At 36.6% G+C, this 19,046-nt stretch overlaps 3 protein-coding genes and 1 pseudogene across 6 annotated transcripts; 3 read left to right on the forward strand and 1 right to left on the reverse strand.

Annotated features, from left to right (window-relative positions):
* Positions 1-1,881: 1,881 nt before the first annotated feature.
* LOC110266484 (putative polygalacturonase) lies at positions 1,882-3,761 on the forward strand. The gene is made up of 6 exons (XM_021111300.2): positions 1,882-1,916; positions 1,996-2,307; positions 2,462-2,582; positions 2,664-2,838; positions 2,925-2,995; positions 3,073-3,761. Exons 1-6 carry the CDS (start codon positions 1,890-1,892, stop codon positions 3,759-3,761), a joined length of 1,395 nt encoding a protein of 464 aa, XP_020966959.2. The 5' UTR covers positions 1,882-1,889.
* A 562-nt stretch (positions 3,762-4,323) lies between these two features.
* On the forward strand, positions 4,324-6,681 carry LOC107619813 (heat shock protein 83-like; annotated as a pseudogene).
* An 828-nt stretch (positions 6,682-7,509) lies between these two features.
* Positions 7,510-10,113, forward strand: LOC110266485 (uncharacterized). 2 transcript variants are annotated; one of them, XM_021111303.2, is made up of 7 exons: positions 7,510-7,810; positions 7,916-8,014; positions 8,124-8,173; positions 8,303-8,382; positions 8,489-8,603; positions 8,768-8,952; positions 9,064-10,113. In XM_021111303.2, exons 1-7 carry the CDS (start codon positions 7,758-7,760, stop codon positions 9,901-9,903), a joined length of 1,422 nt encoding a protein of 473 aa, XP_020966962.1. In that variant the 5' UTR covers positions 7,510-7,757; the 3' UTR covers positions 9,904-10,113. The 2 variants fall into 2 exon arrangements, with proteins under 2 accessions (XP_020966962.1, XP_020966960.1); XM_021111301.2 differs by having other exon boundaries at positions 8,768-10,113.
* Positions 10,114-10,582: 469 nt separating this feature from the next.
* On the reverse strand, positions 10,583-14,712 carry LOC107619038 (protein REVEILLE 6). Of its 3 annotated transcripts, none has more exons than XM_016321246.3 (8): positions 14,433-14,712; positions 13,423-13,480; positions 12,631-12,754; positions 12,386-12,556; positions 12,162-12,263; positions 11,683-11,792; positions 11,406-11,465; positions 10,583-11,152 (listed from the first exon to the last, which is right to left on the reverse strand). In XM_016321246.3, the coding sequence occupies exons 1-8, from the start codon at positions 14,642-14,644 to the stop codon at positions 11,000-11,002; spliced, it is 990 nt and encodes a 329-aa protein (XP_016176732.1). In that variant the 5' UTR covers positions 14,645-14,712; the 3' UTR covers positions 10,583-10,999. The 3 variants fall into 3 exon arrangements, with proteins under 3 accessions (XP_016176732.1, XP_016176734.1, XP_016176733.1); XM_016321248.3 differs by having other exon boundaries at positions 10,583-11,064; positions 14,433-14,711; XM_016321247.3 differs by having other exon boundaries at positions 10,583-11,069; positions 14,433-14,709.
* Between the last annotated feature and the right edge of the window lie 4,334 nt (positions 14,713-19,046).

Here is a 19,046-nt window from a genome sequence, read left to right on the forward strand (position 1 = left end):
ACCCATTGGCCAGCGACAAACTCTTAAATGGAGCTCAGTACCGCGACGGATTAGTCCTTGACCTGCCGGATTGGGGGATACCGTGAGACGGATTAGTCCTTGACCTGTCGGATTGGGGGATACCGTGAGAAATAAAAAAAAATTAAATACATAAACAAAAGGTAATATATATATTGATCGCTGAACCTTTTTTAGTAATAAATCAGTGAACTAAATGTTGAATTGGTTCTTACTTGTCATGCTGGACACATGACTAAGCAATGTCATTTCGTTTTGGCACTTAAACAAAACAAAAACGAAAAGAAGAAGAATTTATATGATATGTAAATCGTTATATCTCTCTTTATTTTTCAAATTGACTTTATTTTTACCTTATTTAAGAGCTAAAACGAAAAGATGTTATTTAGCTATATGTCTAACGTGACAAGTCAGACTAGCTTAGTATTCTGCTGATTGACTCAACGTTAAAAAGAATTCAGAGACTAATATGGTGCTTAAAACTAAATCTTGAAAACCAGTATAATAAATTTTAAATATGAAAAACTAAAATAGTGAATATCGTGAATCTCAAGTACTACTGTGAGAATTTAATCGTATTGATTAGGTTTGATTAATTAGCAGATTAACAGAATCAAGGTAACATTAGATGCATAACGTTAATTTATATATTTTAATACATCATCCCAAAAAAAGAAAAATATTAATTAATTTATATATCTTATATCCGAGTCAATTCTAACTGCAATTAACAATATTCCTTTTAAAAATAAGTCTTAAAACAAGAAATATTCATTAACAACAATAAATGAATTTTATTTTCATACTACTCAAGACTTTATGAATAGATGAAACAAATATATTATGTATATATTAAAAATTAATTATTCATGTAAAATATATTAAAATATAAAATATATATTAAAAATAAATTAAATAATATATATTTATATATAAATACATAATAATTAATTTAGTAATTAATTTTAAAATATAAATAGAATTGTTTTTGGAGTAAAATGATGCCCACTTGTAGTAACTTGTAAGTACCACCTTAAGGCAGATTGAGGTTTTCCTTCCTCCTATATCCCTAATTCAATGTGTGTAACACCAAAAAAAATCTGTAGATACACGTGATAAAAATGTTATTGAAAAAACGTTATAGGAATTATAAATAAATAGTTACTTTTAAATATTAAATTTTGTATATTTTTCCAAATATATTGAAACATAGTAAGTAATATTTAGTGTCACAGCTTGTTGTCACTCATGTTTATCTGATTGACGGATAATAATATATTTTTTGAAAGAAAACATTCATAAACAACTAGTTTTGACAACACATCTATCTTATTTTTGCATAGTATCGTGCATAATTATTCAGACTAATTGTTTATCTTGTTTTGATGAGAATAGAATGACTAGGTTTATGCATGTTTGATAGACAATTAATTAAGTCTATAAAAAATTAAATTTTGGTACATGAAATATTAATCCTTGTATGTGTCTCAAAATCAGTTATATTTTCTTCATAGCAAATACTAAAAATATTTGATATAATTAACAATGTAATTATTTCACGCACAAAAACTATGTTTGCTATTGACCATAATTACTAATATTTTGTACCGTAAGCTTTTCAGACGAATATATCTGCTAACTGAAAAATTTAATTCTATATTTCTATACATAGTTTAAACTTGAAAGCTCATACTAAATAGTTAACGAATCTAAAAATTAATTCATTTAATTGTGATTTCATTCCATAATCACCCTCCAAGAATCTTTTCATCCCATTTCTGTTACATACATACTTATTATACACTCTCTCTTTCTGTATATATACATGTCTCTTTCTGATGGTGGTTGCAGCGCCATCCATAACATACACCATGAAGCACTCTCCAAATCCTTGCTACGTACGTCACTAACACTTCCTTTTCACCCTCTCAGTGTTTCTCTTTTAGGATATTGATTGATGATTGTATGCTTGTTCAGGTGATTGGTGTGATATCCGTGGTTGTGATACTGGGATCAGTAACAGAATGCAGAAGATTGAACGGCATTGAATATCCTGCAATCAACTGCAGAAAGCACAGTGCGGTATTGACTGATTTTGGTGGCGTTGGTGATGGAAAAACTTCCAACACAAAGGCATTTCAATATGCAATAAGCAACCTGAGCCACTATGCATCTGATGGTGGTGCACAGCTTCTTGTGCCACCCGGCAAGTGGCTCACTGGAAGCTTTAACCTCACAAGCCATTTCACTCTCTTTCTCCAAAAGGGTGCTCTCATTCTTGCATCTCAGGTATATATAATACATATACATGACCATTTAATTTTTTATGTTCATAATATATGAATGATGCATATTGACAGGATGAATCAGAATGGCCTCCACTTCCTGTTTCATGACCATTTAATTTTTATGTTCATAATATATGAATGATGCATATTGACAGGATGAATCAGAATGGCCTCCACTTTCTGTTCTACCATCTTATGGAAGGGGAAGAGATGCTCCTGATGGAAGATTTAGCAGCCTCATCTTTGGAACTAACCTCACTGATGTTGTGATCACCGGTAACTATAAAAAATAATTATATATATTTTAGTTGATCATTTTGAAGTCTACAAATTTGTAACTGTCTATGTATTTATAAGGTGCTAATGGCACAATTGACGGGCAAGGGTCATATTGGTGGGCCAAGTTCAAACAGAACCAATTCAAACTGACTAGACCGTACTTGATAGAGATCATGTACTCTGATCAAATCCAGATTTCAAATCTCACTCTGCTCAATTCTCCATCCTGGTTTGTTCATCCGATATACAGCAGGTTTGATAATTATCCTTGATATACGTAGTGTGTATGTTTTGACTATCTATTTCTGAGCACAAGTTTCATATGATATATGTTTCCAGTAATATAATAATTCAACGGCTTACGATTGTTGCACCAATTGACTCTCCCAACACAGATGGAATAAACCCAGGTAATGTTAATGTTTGAAGTTGCAGCTGGTATTTATATTGAGGAATAGTAGGAGTGAAGTGCATTGTTTGTTGACAGATTCATGCAGAAACACTAGGATTGAAGACTGCTACATTGTATCGGGAGATGACTGCATTGCAGTGAAGAGTGGGTGGGATGAATACGGAATCAAATTCGGGAAGCCAACGGAACACCTGATCATCAGGAGACTGACATGCATATCCCCCGACAGCGCCATGATTGCATTAGGCAGTGAAATGTCCGGTGGCATCCGAGATGTGAGGGCTGAAGACATCACGGCCATCAACACGCAATCGGCGGTTAGAATCAAGACAGCAATTGGCAGAGGAGGGTATGTTAAGGACATATTTGTCAAGGGAGCTCAATTGCACACCATGAAGTATGTCTTCTGGATCACCGGTTCATATGGGTCGCATCCTGATAATGGTTTTGATCCAAACGCGCTTCCTCAAATCACTGGGATAAACTACAGAGACTTCACTGCTGACAATGTCACATATTCAGCAAGACTAGAAGGCATCTCCAAGGACCCCTTTAGTGGAATATGCATTTCAAATGTCGATATTCGACTCAGTCAAGAGAAGAAGAAGCTTCAATGGAATTGCACGGATGTCTCTGGAGTTACAAAAAATGTCACTCCTCAGCCTTGTGATTTGCTTCCTCTCAAGACACAAGCCCATGACTGTCCTTATCCAACTGACAAACTCCCCATTGATAGACTTCAACTCCATACTTGTTCACTTTAAATTTTCTCCTTTTTAATTTTAATAAATAAATAAGTAATGCAAATCTTACAACTCCTTTTTTCTTCTTCTTCCCACTCAATGGCATGGTTTAAGCTTAATTATTCTGTTTGAGATACATGTTACTTGTGTTAGTTATTTTATAAAATCACTAATTTATATACTTCTAATCATAACCAATTTTTCATTCTCAAACTATTAACTTGAGATACAAGTCATAGAACCTAATAATCAGAATTGAGAATCTAAAAGCTTAAAATTAAAAATAAGAAATAAAAGAGCTCCGAACAAAAACCGTTACAACTTACAAGGAGGAAAGTCCAGCGATTTGCTGACATGGCAACAACAGAACCCCTAAACGGCAGCGTTTGGCAGCTCCCGCCTTTTTTCCATTGGGTCGAGAGAAAGATAGAAGAGTCGAGAACCTCTGTACTGTTGGTTCCTCTGCTCATTTAAATTCCCTTCTTCTCCCTTCATTCTTCATCAGAACAAAGAAAGAAAAAGAAAAAGTACCTGTGCTACTTTTGCGAGATTCAACCTTATCGTTCTTCTTCGTGGTATGGCAATGGCGGATGTTCAGATGGGTGAAGTTGAGACCTTTGCATTTCAGGCTGAGATCAACCAGCTTCTCAGCCTCATCATCAACACCTTCTACTCCAACAAGGAGATCTTTCTTCGCGAACTCATCAGCAATGCCTCTGACGTACGTATTTTCCTCCTTTTTCACATGCTCTCTTTCTATTGAATTTTGGATTCTGACTTGTGCATTGTTATATTCAGGCATTGGATAAGATTCGATTCGAGAGCCTCACGGACAAGACCAAGCTGGACGCCAAGCCTGAGCTTTTCATCAGGCTCGTCCCTGACAAGACCAACAAGACCCTCTCCATTATCGACAGCGGCATTGGAATGACCAAAGCAGGTAATAATGCAACTGTGTAAATATATCCTCTTTTTTTTTTCAAACTTGCTATTTTATGCTCATATGATTCTTGTTTCTGTGCGTGGTTTTTTTAGATTTGGTGAACAATTTGGGCACCATTGCGAGGTCCGGGACGAAGGAATTCATGGAGGCGCTGCAGGCAGGTGCCGATGTCAGCATGATTGGCCAATTCGGTGTTGGTTTCTACTCTGCTTACTTGGTTGCAGAGAAGGTGATTGTCACCACCAAGCACAACGACGATGAGCAATACATTTGGGAATCTCAGGCCGGTGGATCATTCACTGTTACCAGGGATGTCAATGGTGAACCACTTGGAAGGGGTACTAAGATTACCCAGGTAACCAAAAATAGAGTACATTTGTCAATTGATTCATAACATGGTTGAATTGTAGAACTATATGAATGATGAATGATTGATTTTGTGACCAGTTAGAATATTTGGAGGAGAGGAGGATTAAGGATCTTGTCAAGAAACACTCGGAGTTCATTAGCTACCCTATCTACCTTTGGACTGAGAAGACAACTGAGAAGGAGATCAGCGACGATGAAGATGACGAGCCTAAGAAGGTGGAGGAAGGAGACGTTGAGGAAGTTGATGAAGAGAAGGAGAAGGACTCCAAGAAGAAGAAGAAGATCAAGGAAGTCTCCCACGAGTGGCAACTCATTAACAAGCAGAAACCTATTTGGCTCCGAAAGCCCGAGGAGATTACCAAGGAGGAGTATGCTTCCTTCTACAAGAGCCTCACCAACGACTGGGAAGACCATTTAGCTGTGAAGCATTTCTCAGTGGAGGGTCAGCTTGAGTTTAAGGCCATTCTATTTGTTCCAAGAAGGGCACCTTTTGATCTGTTTGACACTAGGAAGAAGATGAACAATATGAAGCTCTATGTGAGGAGGGTGTTCATCATGGACAATTGTGAGGAGCTCATCCCTGAGTACCTTGGATTTGTCAAGGGTGTTGTTGACTCTGATGACTTGCCCCTCAACATCTCTCGTGAGATGCTGCAGCAGAACAAGATCTTGAAGGTGATCAGGAAGAATCTAGTGAAGAAGTGCATTGAGATGTTCAATGAAATCGCAGAGAACAAGGAAGACTACAACAGGTTCTATGATGCTTTCTCCAAGAACTTGAAGTTGGGTATCCATGAGGATAGCCATAACAGAGCCAAGCTGGCTGATTTGCTTAGGTACCACTCTACTAAGAGTGGAGATGAGATGACAAGCTTGAAGGATTATGTTACGAGGATGAAGGAAGGTCAGAAGGACATTTACTACATCACTGGAGAGTGCAAGAAGGCTGTTGAGAACTCCCCGTTCTTGGAGAGGCTAAAGAAGAAGGGGTATGAGGTTCTGTTCATGGTGGATGCCATTGACGAGTATGCTGTTGGACAATTGAAGGAGTACGACGGGAAGAAGATGGTGTCTGCTGCAAAGGAAGGATTGAAGCTTGATGAGGACAGCGAGGAAGAGAAGAAGAAAAAAGAGGAGAAGAAGAAGTCCTTTGAGGAGCTCTAAAAGGTGATGAAGGAGATCTTGGGGGACAAATTAGAGAAGGTGGTTGTCTCGGATAGGATTGTGGAGTCGCCATGCTGTCTGGTGACAGGTGAATATGGTTGGAGTGCAAACATGGAGAGGATCATGAAGGCTCAGGCACTGAGGGATAACAACATGAGTGGGTACATGTCCAGCAAGAAGACCATGGAGATCAATCCAGACAATGGAATCATGGAAGAGCTGAGGAAGAGGGCTGAAGCTGACAAGAACGACAAGTCAGTGAAGGACCTCGTGTTGCTTCTGTTTGAGACAGCACTCTTGACTTCTGGCTTCAGCCTTGATGATCCCAACACTTTTGCTGCCAGAATCCACAGGATGCTCAAGCTGGGTCTCAGTATTGATGAGGAGGACACTGGTGTGGACGAAGAAATGCCGGCATTGGACGAGGACGGTGCTGAGGAGAGCAAGATGGAGGAAGTGGACTAAGCGCAATATTTTCTGAACTCTACATTTCATATTTTTGCTTTTTGTAGTTATTAACTATCCATTCCTCGCTGGATGAAGGATATCTTTTTACGACGAAAATAAAATAATAAAATATTATGAATAAGTGTGCACATAATTTAATTGGGAGCTACTTAGCTGTTAAGAATGCCTTTTTTTTTTAATATTTTTTTATAATTAAAATTTAACACAAATGATCGATTAAATTATTTATTAAAATTAGATCCAACAAATTATTTTAACCGAAAAATTAATAAATTAATTTTAAATTAATTTAAATTAATATTTTTTATATAAAAAATTACTACAATATTTTTATTATAAAAAATAATATATATATATATATATATTAATTTTAAAAATTTTAAATTTTAATCTGTGATGCTAGAAAAAATAATTAAAATTTAAAAATTTTAAAATTAATAATTATAATAAAAATATTTTAATAATTTTTTATAATAAAAATATTGTTTGATAATAAAATTTTTTAATTAAATTAATTTATTTGATCTAATTTTAATAAAAATAACACAATTTAATTAATTATATGTGTTAAAAAAAAAAAACTCCCAATTTAATTACCGATTGAATTAATTTTTCTTTTAATTATTAAGTAAAATCCATGCTTCTTTCTGATGCACTTAGCGCTCGCAGCTGATACTACATATGCTAGCGAGAGTAGTAGTAGCTGTATAGCGGGTCTTCACTCCTCACTTTCACTCATTCTTTGTTTTACGTATTTCCTCTCTCTACTGCCTTTCTTCCTACCCAAGTTTCTTCCTCTCTCTTTCTTGTTATTCCAATTTCCAAAACCACATTTTCACGCTAAATCTCCGCATCACTTAGTAGAACGAAGATATACCCTTCACGAGTGAGATTAACTGCTTTCTTGATTTCTTTAGCTGCATTGTTGTGTAGTGAGTATCCACGTCTTTTCGCTTCGGCAACCTCCGCTAGCTAGGTTCTTTCTTTCTCTAATCTCTAGAAGGAAAAAGAAAACAGATTTCAATTTTTTGAGTCAATGACTCGTTGACGTTGGCCGAATATTTTCCCCAAAAATGAGCGAAGAAAGTGGGACTGCGGTATTCTCGGCGTCTTCTCCCTTTGAAAGGTACACTTTTGCTCTCTATTCTTTATTGCTTTCGACAGTTGAGGAACTAGATCCACATTATGTGTTGTCTCAACGTGAATGGTGCTCTTTTGATTTGGCATGCAGGCGCTCGAAAATTTCATATTCAAGAGAGTTTCTTCTCTCCTTGGCCAAAGCAGATGGTACGGTAAAATTGCCAAGGGAGGTTAAGCTCTCATCTCCATGGTAAAAAAAAATAGATAAAGAAGGGAAAAAACTTTTCTGCTTTTATGTTTTGAAAGATTACTCTGACGCCTTCCGTTGATTGCTTGATTTGTGTGTGTTTATTGAACAGTTTTTTAGACGATGCATCGGGTCTTCTATCGCCGCCTTTCTGTGTTCCTGGTATTTTGATGCTTATATCATATTATTATGGATGATTGTTGCAATACTGTGGTTTTACTTTCACAAGATCGGCTTCGTAAATTTATGTTTTGATACAAATTCTGGATGTCATGAACGTCTGACCCTAAGTTACTCTGAACATTCTGGATAAAGCTAATCATCTACTGCATCGGAATAATGAACCCTATCGGCCTCCTTGCACCTACAAGGTATGGTTTCAGCTATAGTATTTTTTTTTTCCTGCTCAGAAAATTAACTTGTCTACGACGAATTTATTTAATGCGTGGAAACTTCTTTGTTTCTTTGTTTTTTCAGGCATTCCCTCCTTCAAGTAGCGATGGTAAGGACTTGCTTAATAGTGATACACCCGGATCTGCTGAGAGCACAAATCAAGATAAAGCAAAAGCAGAAGGCGAAAGATGGAGAAAAGGTACAATCCTCTCATTTGGTGCTTCATTGCAGTCGTCATAGGTTGTCAACTTGCTGACTCTGATAAGCTTTACACATATTGATAAGATACACACGACAAAACTTGTTATGGAACTGTGTATTATACAATATATATGCAATACCTGAAGATGAATTAAAATGCAGTTACAGTCAGACTGCCAAAGGAGGAAATTTGGTATTCAAGCAAAAACACTGATTCTGAAGAATATTCAGGCACATCTCTGGTGTCTCCAGCAACCAGACACTTGAATGTTTCACAAAGAGCAGGTCTGATTCAACCATCCAACGTGCCAAAGGCTACCAAAGGTTGTTGTCTCCAGCACCACCAGGTGAGTTTGTTCCACAAGTCCATGAACCATATACATACAACTCTGAACGTTCTATCCATGTTGGATGATAGTATGCACTTTATGGACTTTGAAACACATTCAAAATTTCAGATGGTGAATCCACCAGGAACTCCTCTTGTCATGGAACCGCTACAGGGAAGCAAACCATCAAACTTCTTCAGCCAGGAGAACTGTGGGAATAACCAAAAGAATCATGGTGAAGTGGAATATGAAACCCTTATCCAGGAGATGAAACTAAGTAATATACCAGTTTGTGTCCATGTTTCTCCACCAGCAATCGAAATATGTGATCTCTCAGAGTCGGACACTTCTACTACTTCTCCTGTAGAAGGTGACAAACAGTCAAGTTCTTACAGCAGCAGCATAGATGGAAGATCAAATTCTAGCTTTGAACTTTGTTTGCCTGATGAGGAGAGTTTGATTTGCTTTGATGGACCATTCTTGATGTCTGATGTGGAAAAATTGACAATGGTTGATGATTCAATGTCTAGTAGCGCCCCAAGCTCACCTCGCGATATGATTGAGAAGCTAGTAGAATCTTTACTCAATGATGAAAGCTGTCCTGCACCACATCTGAACGATCCTATAGTGCATCATGGAGCTGGATTGGAAGGCTATGGTTATCTTCCGCATGCACAGCATTCTTACACGGAGTTCTGTTCCAATCAACTGAATCTGCAAAGGGATGAACAAACGCATGGTAGTTTCCAGAAAAACTCCATCTATTCAGCAATGTTGTCTTCTGCAGCATCTCACTCTCTCCCATTCAGCACAGCTTGTCAACCCTTTGCTCTTTCTCACGATGAGCTGAGAAGAGTTCATGATCAGCTGAAAAGGGCTGATAATCGAATTGATCAATCAAAGCTCCAGCAGAAGATAAATACAGGAAACGTCAACTCAGCACCTAAAGTGTATCACATGTTGCAATGACACCACTTCACAACCTGAACTCAATGCAGAGCTGTACCTTGGGGAGTTTTTTGTAGGAAGTTATGATGATTTCATTTGCTGATTTTTTTTTTCCATTCATTGTTAGATTCTCATAGTGATAGCAACATCAATCATGAATTTGCACGCAAGGCAGTGGCACCCATACTTCGAATTTCGTGAAGGACAAGTAGCCAGATATGTTGTCCAAACTGGAACGAAAAGGACAATTGTCCGCTTGAATGTTTCATATTTTTCAGTCAAATACTAATAATTGCGAAATGTATATACAGTAGCTAGCATCAGAAGTAGTTTACGCAATAAATGGGTACACGTATATTCAGCTGCTTGAAATACCGTATTACATCAAAGGAATGTTTAGTAGTGATCACAGATAATGGTACAGCAGCTAAAGAGTAAAGTGGTAACTTTAGCAGAACTATGCAGTTGCCTTTCATCAAACTTGGCATTCTGTTTGATTTGATCACCAGTCAGGATAAGATATAGTTCGATTGAAGTTTTTGAAAAGTCGACACTTAAAATTTTGGTTTTATTCCTTGATTTGGCTATCTTTTCCTTCAAACATATTAAGCTCAAGGGAAATGTACATGGTTGATGAACCAATTGAGATTAGGTTATAAATAAATAGTAAGTATATTTGATTCTATTTTGAAAACATTGGTTTCAAGTAAACCAGGCCCGATGGCCTTCCATTATTTATAAGCCAGATCAAAAATTTTATACTGCCAATGTCTACACTTTTGTGCTGCCTAAAAACTGCCTTGCTAGTTGCTAGAATTAAACCAAAAAGTCTGAAACACATATTCGGTCCTGTACATACATACACAGAACTAGGAAAGCTATACATAGGGGCTTTATTGTATTCTTTTCTAACAAGTTGATTGATATATACATGATCTAAATGAATGCGGGGAATTGAAACCCTTGCTTAGTCTGGAACCTCTCAGCTTGCTGCCCTTCCGTGGCATCTTCATCTCATCACGCAAAATCCTAATCAATGACAACATCTAATTTGTGAAAAATGAAGTCATTTTCTGCCTCTGCCGCATCTAAGTAGCTGTCTTCAACTGCCCACCAGTCATAGGTCTATCTGCATTGATGTAGCTGTCTGTTTCGAGTTCCACCTCATACGAGGCAAGCAACCTTCTCTGCATGAACATATATGAATCTCATTATTCCTTCTATCCTTGAGCATGCAATTTGATGTCAACCATAGTAGTCGTTCAAGTTTCTACAGAGATGAGAATTTCAATATGTATGTGATGCTTTTGTAGGAATGTGGCACGACATAGACAGTTTCAAATAAATGAGGAACATCAGCATACCACTTCAAGCTATGTATCCACAGGAAATAGATTCATTATAAAGATCAAGCACTTAGATGCTGAAATATAACAGTGGGGTGAGCCTCAAGTAGGAAATATTCTGCTCATCATTACATACTTAGTTATAGCAATATAAATATCAATGACACAAATACTTACATGATCCTCAAAATCTGGGCTCCTTAAATTGATAGACAGATTTCTCATCAGTAGTAGCACCTAAACAGAGTATGATTTAGTAAGTACTTCTCTAACATATATTTATAACTTCACATTTCTAATATCCGTCCAAAGTCAATATTTCAAAGCCTTTGTAGAAATAAGGTTTCAATATCTTAACTCCATTTAAGGAGTAGGAATTATTTGTTTGAAGCAAATGGAAATGGACTGTCAAAAGAAATGATTCATCGGACAGTAAGAACACAGGCAAACATACCGTTTCAACATCTATAGGATCCATCCTTTTTAGTTTCTGTAGATGCCCAGTTATGCTTGGGTCAAATACACTGCCAATGAAGCGGTACACTTGAGTGAAATCCGGAAGAACTGAATGAAAGGGGAAAACGTTAGATTGACAATTGAAACAACAATAAATAATTAAATATTAAACAAATTGTCACATAGCCTGATTATGTGTGTATTTTTATCATTGATCATGGAAGGCCAAGTTTGGCACTCATGATAGTATCTAATCAATGGGGAAAAATCTATACATGCCCAGGTCATGCGACACTGTCACATTAGAGGATACATCTCCCCATAATTACTTCTTATGCCAAATATTCTTTAGTTATAAAGCACAATGTGTACAGACTATGCTTATAACAGCAATCTACAACCTTGTCATGCATACAGTATAATGTGATGTAACAATCAAATATGAAAAAATAGAAAATTAAATCTTTAAAGGCTTGCCTCTCAAAGGATGGCTATTGTTCCCTTGAACATTAGATTCACCAGGTGCTTGTGCTCTGGGAGTGCTTTCGCTGCTACTACAACAGTTATTTACTTTTTGCCCTAAATACATGATATTGCAAACACAAGAAATTAGTCAATAACTTTAACAAATCATATAAACAACTTCCATTAACTATTTGTCATGTATTTTTCCAAGTATGGAAAGTCGCAGCCTTTAATACCATGCAATGCATTGGCTTTTTGCTGCAGGGTGTTGTTTGACCAGGAAGACACCGCAGCGCTAACAATAGGTGTTTTAAGCATTGCTGAAGAATCAGGCTGCAGGACATGTCCACATTCAAGCAAAGCAGATGAAGACTGAAATGATCCAGATACTTGCGCGAGTACTGGTGCTGCGATATATCACTTGTAATTATTAGATAAAACTGAATTGTGTTTCCAAAAAGTGTATGGCAAAGATTACAACCATTTTTAGAAGCTTTCTGAGGATATGGATGAGCGGCTTTTCGTTTTGGTCTGGGTGGAGGAAGATGTTCACTTGTCCCGCTCTTCTGAACTTTTAGAAAGTATTTCTGTGCATGGCTACGTATCTGCAAACTCATCAGTAAAAAATAATTTTCAGAACTTAAATGGGAATAGAGGCATCTGTTATCTGTAAGTCAATTTAATAAGATACACACCAACAACTCTTATAAAATTTCAGATACTTTCAGATCTGTCAACCCGTCAACTCTAAAAGATATTCTTTTAACCTATTTCTTACCCATAAATTCCATATACAATCATATCCATCAATTCATTGAATCTGCAACTTTCTATAGTTCAAATTCCAATACATTTTAATCCTTCTATAGCAGGCACATGGAACTCACATAATACGTCAATTAATCTACAGTTGATGCTCTTCAAACTTTCAGCAAAGGATCAGCAGGTTGATATGCTTAATGGTTTCGCAACTTTTGTCTCTCACTCTCACCGCAGAAGAAAATTTTAATGAACAGAGGTTTCACAAAAACGCCTACCAGCACAGGCGCATCAAAAGTCAGTGAGAATGACATGGGAATCCAAGGAGATCATGACCTAGTAACACAGAATGACCAAAAGGAGAGGGAGTGCAGAAAAGGAAAAAGAAAAAGTTACATAATTTCATTCTGGACATCCTCTAATTCCTCAAGCAAGTGGCAAAAGCTATAATCTAACGACCAATTTAGGGAAACAGCATATTTCCCTTCCAGTCTAAAATTGCATCTGAAATTACCTGGATAACTGTCTTCGATCCAACAAATGCTTCAATCTTTTTCCAGTCACGGTCAAACCTGATTACAGGATGAAAAGAACAAGCATCATCAGATGATGTAAAATGGTAGCAGCAGGACGAGAAAAAAATTAAAAAAAATATATAAAAAACCAACAGAGATAGGAACTACAAATTAACTTGCATTTGAATGATAAATTTAATTTAGTGAGTTTAATAGTCTCTGTATTAAGTTTTTAACATAAATATGATTCTTGAGTACTAATTAAAATTTAAATTTAATGCTTCATTTTGCTACTAATTTCGTACTCAATTAGTTCTTTTTTATGTATATGGCTTCTCCCACATGAATTTACTCTAGTTGACAAGTGAGTTAAACCTATATTTAAATGCGACTTTAGTACATAAAGCTATTGCCTTTTGTTCTCAATTCCCATTCTCTCACTGGACAAGTGACAATACAACTCTGCTCTATCCCAGCTACATCATTTGCCAAGTTGATATCTAATCTTCAATTCGTTCGTTCATACAAGATTATCAGACTAAAAAATAATTTCAGCATCTGATGCAAAATTTTGATGCTATAAAGTAACTAGCGAGCAAAGGTTTTCTTCCTTCCCAATAGGAGAGAAAAAAGAAATCCACAAAAGTGAAAGAACTCATTACACTAAAAAACGGATAACAAAGTAAAAGCAGCCACAGAATCCAGCAACACACAACCATTCACAGTGAGAAGCGCTAGCTTGGCTATCATTTTTTTATCTTACATTGTTAATTCATCACTACTCCAGGTAGAATTTGAAATTTACCCCTCCCAACATCTTCAAACTCACCAAATTCACCATAGATCCCAAGATTTTAAAATTCAAAGCTTCACAATCACATGTAATTGTACCAATTCCTCAGAAGCAATTCTCCACAAATGCATGTCACATTTGAACTTCATAATTCACACATTACATCACATTTTCAGAATAAATAAATTGGAAAGGATAAAAAGATTGAGACTTTACAGTTGAAGAGCTTCGAGGAACTTGTCGTGCTCGGGTTCGGTCCAGCTCTCTCTAGATTTAGTTATAGTGTATGGCTTCCGCGTCTTCTTGGCGGGGTCCTCCGCCGAGTTGGCGGTGGACGCCCCCGTGGTTGCGGCCAACGGAACGAGGCTGGGGAGCGCACTGGGATCGAGGTAGAATCCCTCTGAGGGGTTCGGGTTCTTCGATACCATTTCTGTGAGTTTTAAGCAGAGAGAGAGAGAGAGAGATGCGGCTGTTATAGCTGCGAGTAACAGAAATTTATAGGGAATTGATTCGAGGTTGTTTCTTCATACAGTTCGCTTTCAGTTAGGTGCATGACCAAGACCAATGCCTGTTCACCACGTCATCATTTAAAATCTTATAGAGACACAGATTGAGCAGTTTACACTTTACAATGCACTTAATTAGTTAATTAAGCCAAACACTAATTAATCAGTATTCTTTTCTCAGTTTTGTGCATATTTTTATTGTTTATGACTTGTTAATAAAGAACCATAGAGTTGTAGCAGTTCATTTATAAAGTATTTTGTTAACATTTTTGTATGATTAATTAATTATAGTCCACTACTTTGGTTTGGAATGGGGATTGGGGAAAGAGGAAAATTCGAAAATATATATCAAAAGTGAAAAGCACAAGACATTTCAGGAGGTAGTTGTTTGCAATACATGGTCATGGTGTGTCCCAATTCCTCTCAGCCCATGTGCTCATTTATTATTGTTATGCCTCTCAAACTACTTTGTGCTTTGCTTTGGTTGTCTACAGAACTAGAGCTTGGCTTATAGAGATGGTGAAAACTTGGATTTAATAGAACAAGTAAGAAGAGAAAAGTGGCATTGGATTTCCATGGTTAAAGAACTAAGAAGTCGGTTATACACTTATACGTGTCAGTGAAAGGGTGTGTTGGGTCCAAAGAAGATGGGCCCACAAACCACGCAGTCCAGAAGATATCCAACAAGATATTTTGTGGTAGGCCCATGATTGTACGGTATGGACCAAAGCCCCTTTGCTTGGATTTCCCTTTCCATCTGTGTCATAACTCATAACGCATAACCATCAGTCATTTGTTGTAGAAATAGATCCTTTCAATTTCTTTAACAATTTAGAGGATAAAGTATAATTTTTAATTTTTTAATTTTTTAATTTTTTTTAGTTTTATTTATAAAATTAATAATTTATCACATTTTATTTTTTTAATGATTAAAAAAAATTAAGAAGATCTATTTGCATTTATTGCTACTGCACTTTGATATCTTTATTGGATTTCATTGGTGGTGTAAAAAAAGGCAATTGCATTTCAATTATTGATATTGTGTGTAAGTAATAAACGGTAATTGCTACAGTGTTTAAAGTTTAATGTTTATTACCTTAATTTGTTAAAAAAATTAAAATTAATATTTAATTTAAAACTGTTATAAAATAACTAAATAAGGAAGATAAAATAAAGAAATATAAATGAAAGACTCTAGTATTAATATTCACTAATATTAATATCATCCTACCATAATAACTATAATTTATATATTAATACTATATTTGTAATATGAAGAGAAAGAAAAGCTTCGTAGAGAGAGAAGAAATGCTTTTATTGATGTGTAAATGGCTTCTGATTAAGCCTTCTATTTATACTTGTGAAAGTCTAACTTTCTTCAACATTATTAATTATAATCTATCTTGAGAATGTTAGCTTCTCATAGGAATGGGCATCCACGTAGTTATCCTTATCACAACACTCCCCCTTGGATGACCATTTAGGATTATTGCCTCGTTAAAACCTTACTAAAGAAAAACCCAGTGGGAAAAAAACCTTAGTAAAGGAAAAAGAGTACAATATCCTTTAGTGATGGGGACTGCCTCATTAAAAACCTTGTCAAGAAAAACCCAATGGAAAAAAAACCTGATCAAGGGAAAAAGAGTACAGTCTCCCCCTCTTGCCGACATCATTTAATGTCTCGAAATCGGCGCATTCCAATCTCATGTACCAATCTTTCAAAGGAGGATTTTGGGAGTGACTTTGTAAATAAATCTGCCAGATTGTCACTTGAACGGATCTGTTAGACATGAATTGTCCCTTGATTTTGAAGGTCATGAGTGAAGAAGAATTTGGGAGAAATATGCTTTGTTCTATCACCTTTGATGTATCCACCCTTAAGTTGAGCAATGCATGCTGCATTATCTTCAAACAGGACAGTTGGAGCTATCTTATGATCAATCAGTCCACATGATGATAGAATATATTGAATCAGACTCCTCAGCCAAAAACACTCGCGACTAGCTTCATGAATCGCTAGTATTTCAGCATGATTAGAGGATGTTGCAGCAATCGTCTGTTTTGTGGACCTCCAAGATATAGCTGTACCACCATATGTGAACATGTATCCTGTTTGAGATCTCCCTTTATGTGGATCAGACAAGTATCCGGCATCTGCATAGCCAACTAGTTGTGACTTGGATTCATAGGGATAAAACAATCCCATATCAACCGTTCCATGAAGATATCGAAAAATTTGTTTGATTCCACTCCAATGTCTTCTGGTTGGAGAGGAACTATACCTTGCTAGTAAATTCACCGCGAATGATATATCAGGTCGTGTATTATTAGCAAGATACATTAGCGCTCCAATGGCACTAAGATATGGTACTTCAGGACCAAGGATATCTTCATTTTCTTCCTTAGGACGGAATTGATCCTTCTCCACATCCAAAGATCTTACGATCATTGGTGTACTTAATGGATGTGACTTATCCATATAGAATCTTTTCAAGATCCTTTCTGTGTATGTTGTTTGATGAATAAAGATCCCACCTTTTATATGCTCGATCTGCAGGCCGAGACATAACTTAGTCTTTCCAAGATCTTTCATCTCAAACTCTTATTTTAGAGTTTTTATAATTGTTGGAATCTCTTCAGGAGTCCCAATAATATTTAAATCATCAACGTACACAGCAATTATAATGAATCCAGATGCAGATTTCTTTATGAAAACACACGGGCAGATATCATCATTCTTGAATCCGTTTTTGGCTAGATACTCAGTAAGACGATTATACCACATTCGTCCAGATTGCTTTAGACCATATAAAGATCTTTGCAATTTGACTGAGTATAACCCTTGCGAATATTCATTGGATGGTTTGGATATCTTTAGTCCTTCAGGCACTTTCATATAGATATTCTGATCTAATGAGCCGTACAAATAGGCTGTTACCACATCCATTAAATGCATATGCAGTTTATGATATGCAGATAAACTGACCAAATAACGCAATGTTATCGCATCCACTATAGGGGAATACGTTTCTTCATAATCTATGCCGGGCCTTTGTGAAAAACCTTGTGCCACAAGTCGGGCTTTATAGCGCACAACTTCATTTTTCTCATTTCGTTTTCTCACAAATACCCACTTATATCCAACAGGTTTTACATCTTCAGGTGTACGGACTACAGGTCCAAAGACTTCACGTTTTGCAAGTGAGTCTAATTCAGCCTTCATGGCTGCTTCCCATTTTGGCCAATCATTCCTTTGTCGACATTCTTCAACTGATCTTGGCTCAAGATCCTTACTCTCATGCATGATATTTAATGCCACATTATATGCAAATATTTCATTGACAATTGTCTTATTTCGGTCCCATTTCTCTCCTGTAAAGACATAATTTATCGAGATCTCGTCATTTTCACAATTTTCAGGTACCTGAACGTCTTCTGGCGTTATATCAGAATTTTGGACAACTGCAGGTGTCTTTACTATGTCTTTTTCAACAGGAATCGTATTTACCTCTTTTCTCTTTCGAGGATTTTTATCTTTGGAACCGACAGGCCTGCCACGCTTCTGGCGTGTATTTGCTTCAGTGGCAGTTTGTCCAACTGGGACATCAATTCGAATTGGGACATTTTCTGCCCTGCCACGCTTCTGGCGTGAATTTGCTTCAGTAGCTACTTGTTCTACTGGGACATCAATTCGAATTGGGGCATTTTCCGCTGGTATATAAGATTTGGTTATCCTCTTTGTATCGGAAAACGCATCAGGCAATTCATTTGCTATTCTTTGCAAATGTATAATCTTTTGAACTTCTAGTTCACATTGCGCTGATCGAGGATCTAAATGCATCAACGATGATGCATTCCAATTAAGTTTCTTTTCAGGAAGCTTATTCTCTCCCCCTAATGTTGGAAATTTTGATTCATCAAAATGACAATCCGCAAATCGGGCTTTAAATTCATCTCCCGTTTGTATCTCAAGATACCTCACTATAGAGGGAGAATCATATCCAACATATATCCCCAATTTTCTTTGGGGTCCCATTTTGGTACGATTAGGTGGTGCAATGAGAACATATATTGCACACCCAAATATTCTTAAATGGGAGACATTTGGCTGCTGGCCAAAAGCTAATTGCATAGGAGAGAACTGATGGTAACTCGTTGGGCTCAAATGAATAAGTGCTGCGGCATGTAAAATAGCATGCCCCCAAACCGAGGTTGGGAGATTTGTTCTCATAAGCAAGGGTCTAGCAATTAATTGGAGGCGTCTAATAAGCGATTCTGCTAACCCATTTTGCGTGTGAACATAAGCTACTGGATGTTCAACACT

The sequence above is a fragment of the Arachis ipaensis genome, chromosome B9, assembly GCF_059453495.1.
Source record: "Arachis ipaensis isolate K30076 ecotype BB chromosome B9, ASM5945349v1, whole genome shotgun sequence".
Taxonomy (NCBI): Eukaryota; Viridiplantae; Streptophyta; class Magnoliopsida; order Fabales; family Fabaceae; genus Arachis; species Arachis ipaensis.

Excerpts from the sequence above, each read along its gene's own strand:
- LOC110266484 (XM_021111300.2), top strand. The coding sequence starts at position 1,890 with ATGAAGCACTCTCCAAATCCTTGCTAC. Across the intron at positions 1,917-1,995 it reads ACTCTCCAAATCCTTGCTAC|GTGATTGGTGTGATATCCGT; the intron begins GTACGTCACTAA and ends ATGCTTGTTCAG. Across the intron at positions 2,583-2,663 it reads CACTGATGTTGTGATCACCG|GTGCTAATGGCACAATTGAC; the intron begins GTAACTATAAAA and ends TGTATTTATAAG.
- LOC110266485 (XM_021111301.2), top strand. The coding sequence starts at position 7,758 with ATGAGCGAAGAAAGTGGGACTGCGGTATTCTCGGCGTCTTCTCCCTTT. Across the intron at positions 7,811-7,915 it reads GCGTCTTCTCCCTTTGAAAG|GCGCTCGAAAATTTCATATT; the intron begins GTACACTTTTGC and ends TTTGGCATGCAG. Across the intron at positions 8,174-8,302 it reads GCCGCCTTTCTGTGTTCCTG|TTACTCTGAACATTCTGGAT; the intron begins GTATTTTGATGC and ends TCTGACCCTAAG.
- LOC107619038 (XM_016321246.3), bottom strand. The coding sequence starts at position 14,644 with ATGGTATCGAAGAACCCGAACCCCTCAGAGGGATTCTACCTCGATCCC. Across the intron at positions 12,264-12,385 it reads AAAAGCCAATGCATTGCATG|GGCAAAAAGTAAATAACTGT; the intron begins GTATTAAAGGCT and ends TCATGTATTTAG. Across the intron at positions 11,793-12,161 it reads CAATAGCCATCCTTTGAGAG|TTCTTCCGGATTTCACTCAA; the intron begins GCAAGCCTTTAA and ends CCTTTCATTCAG.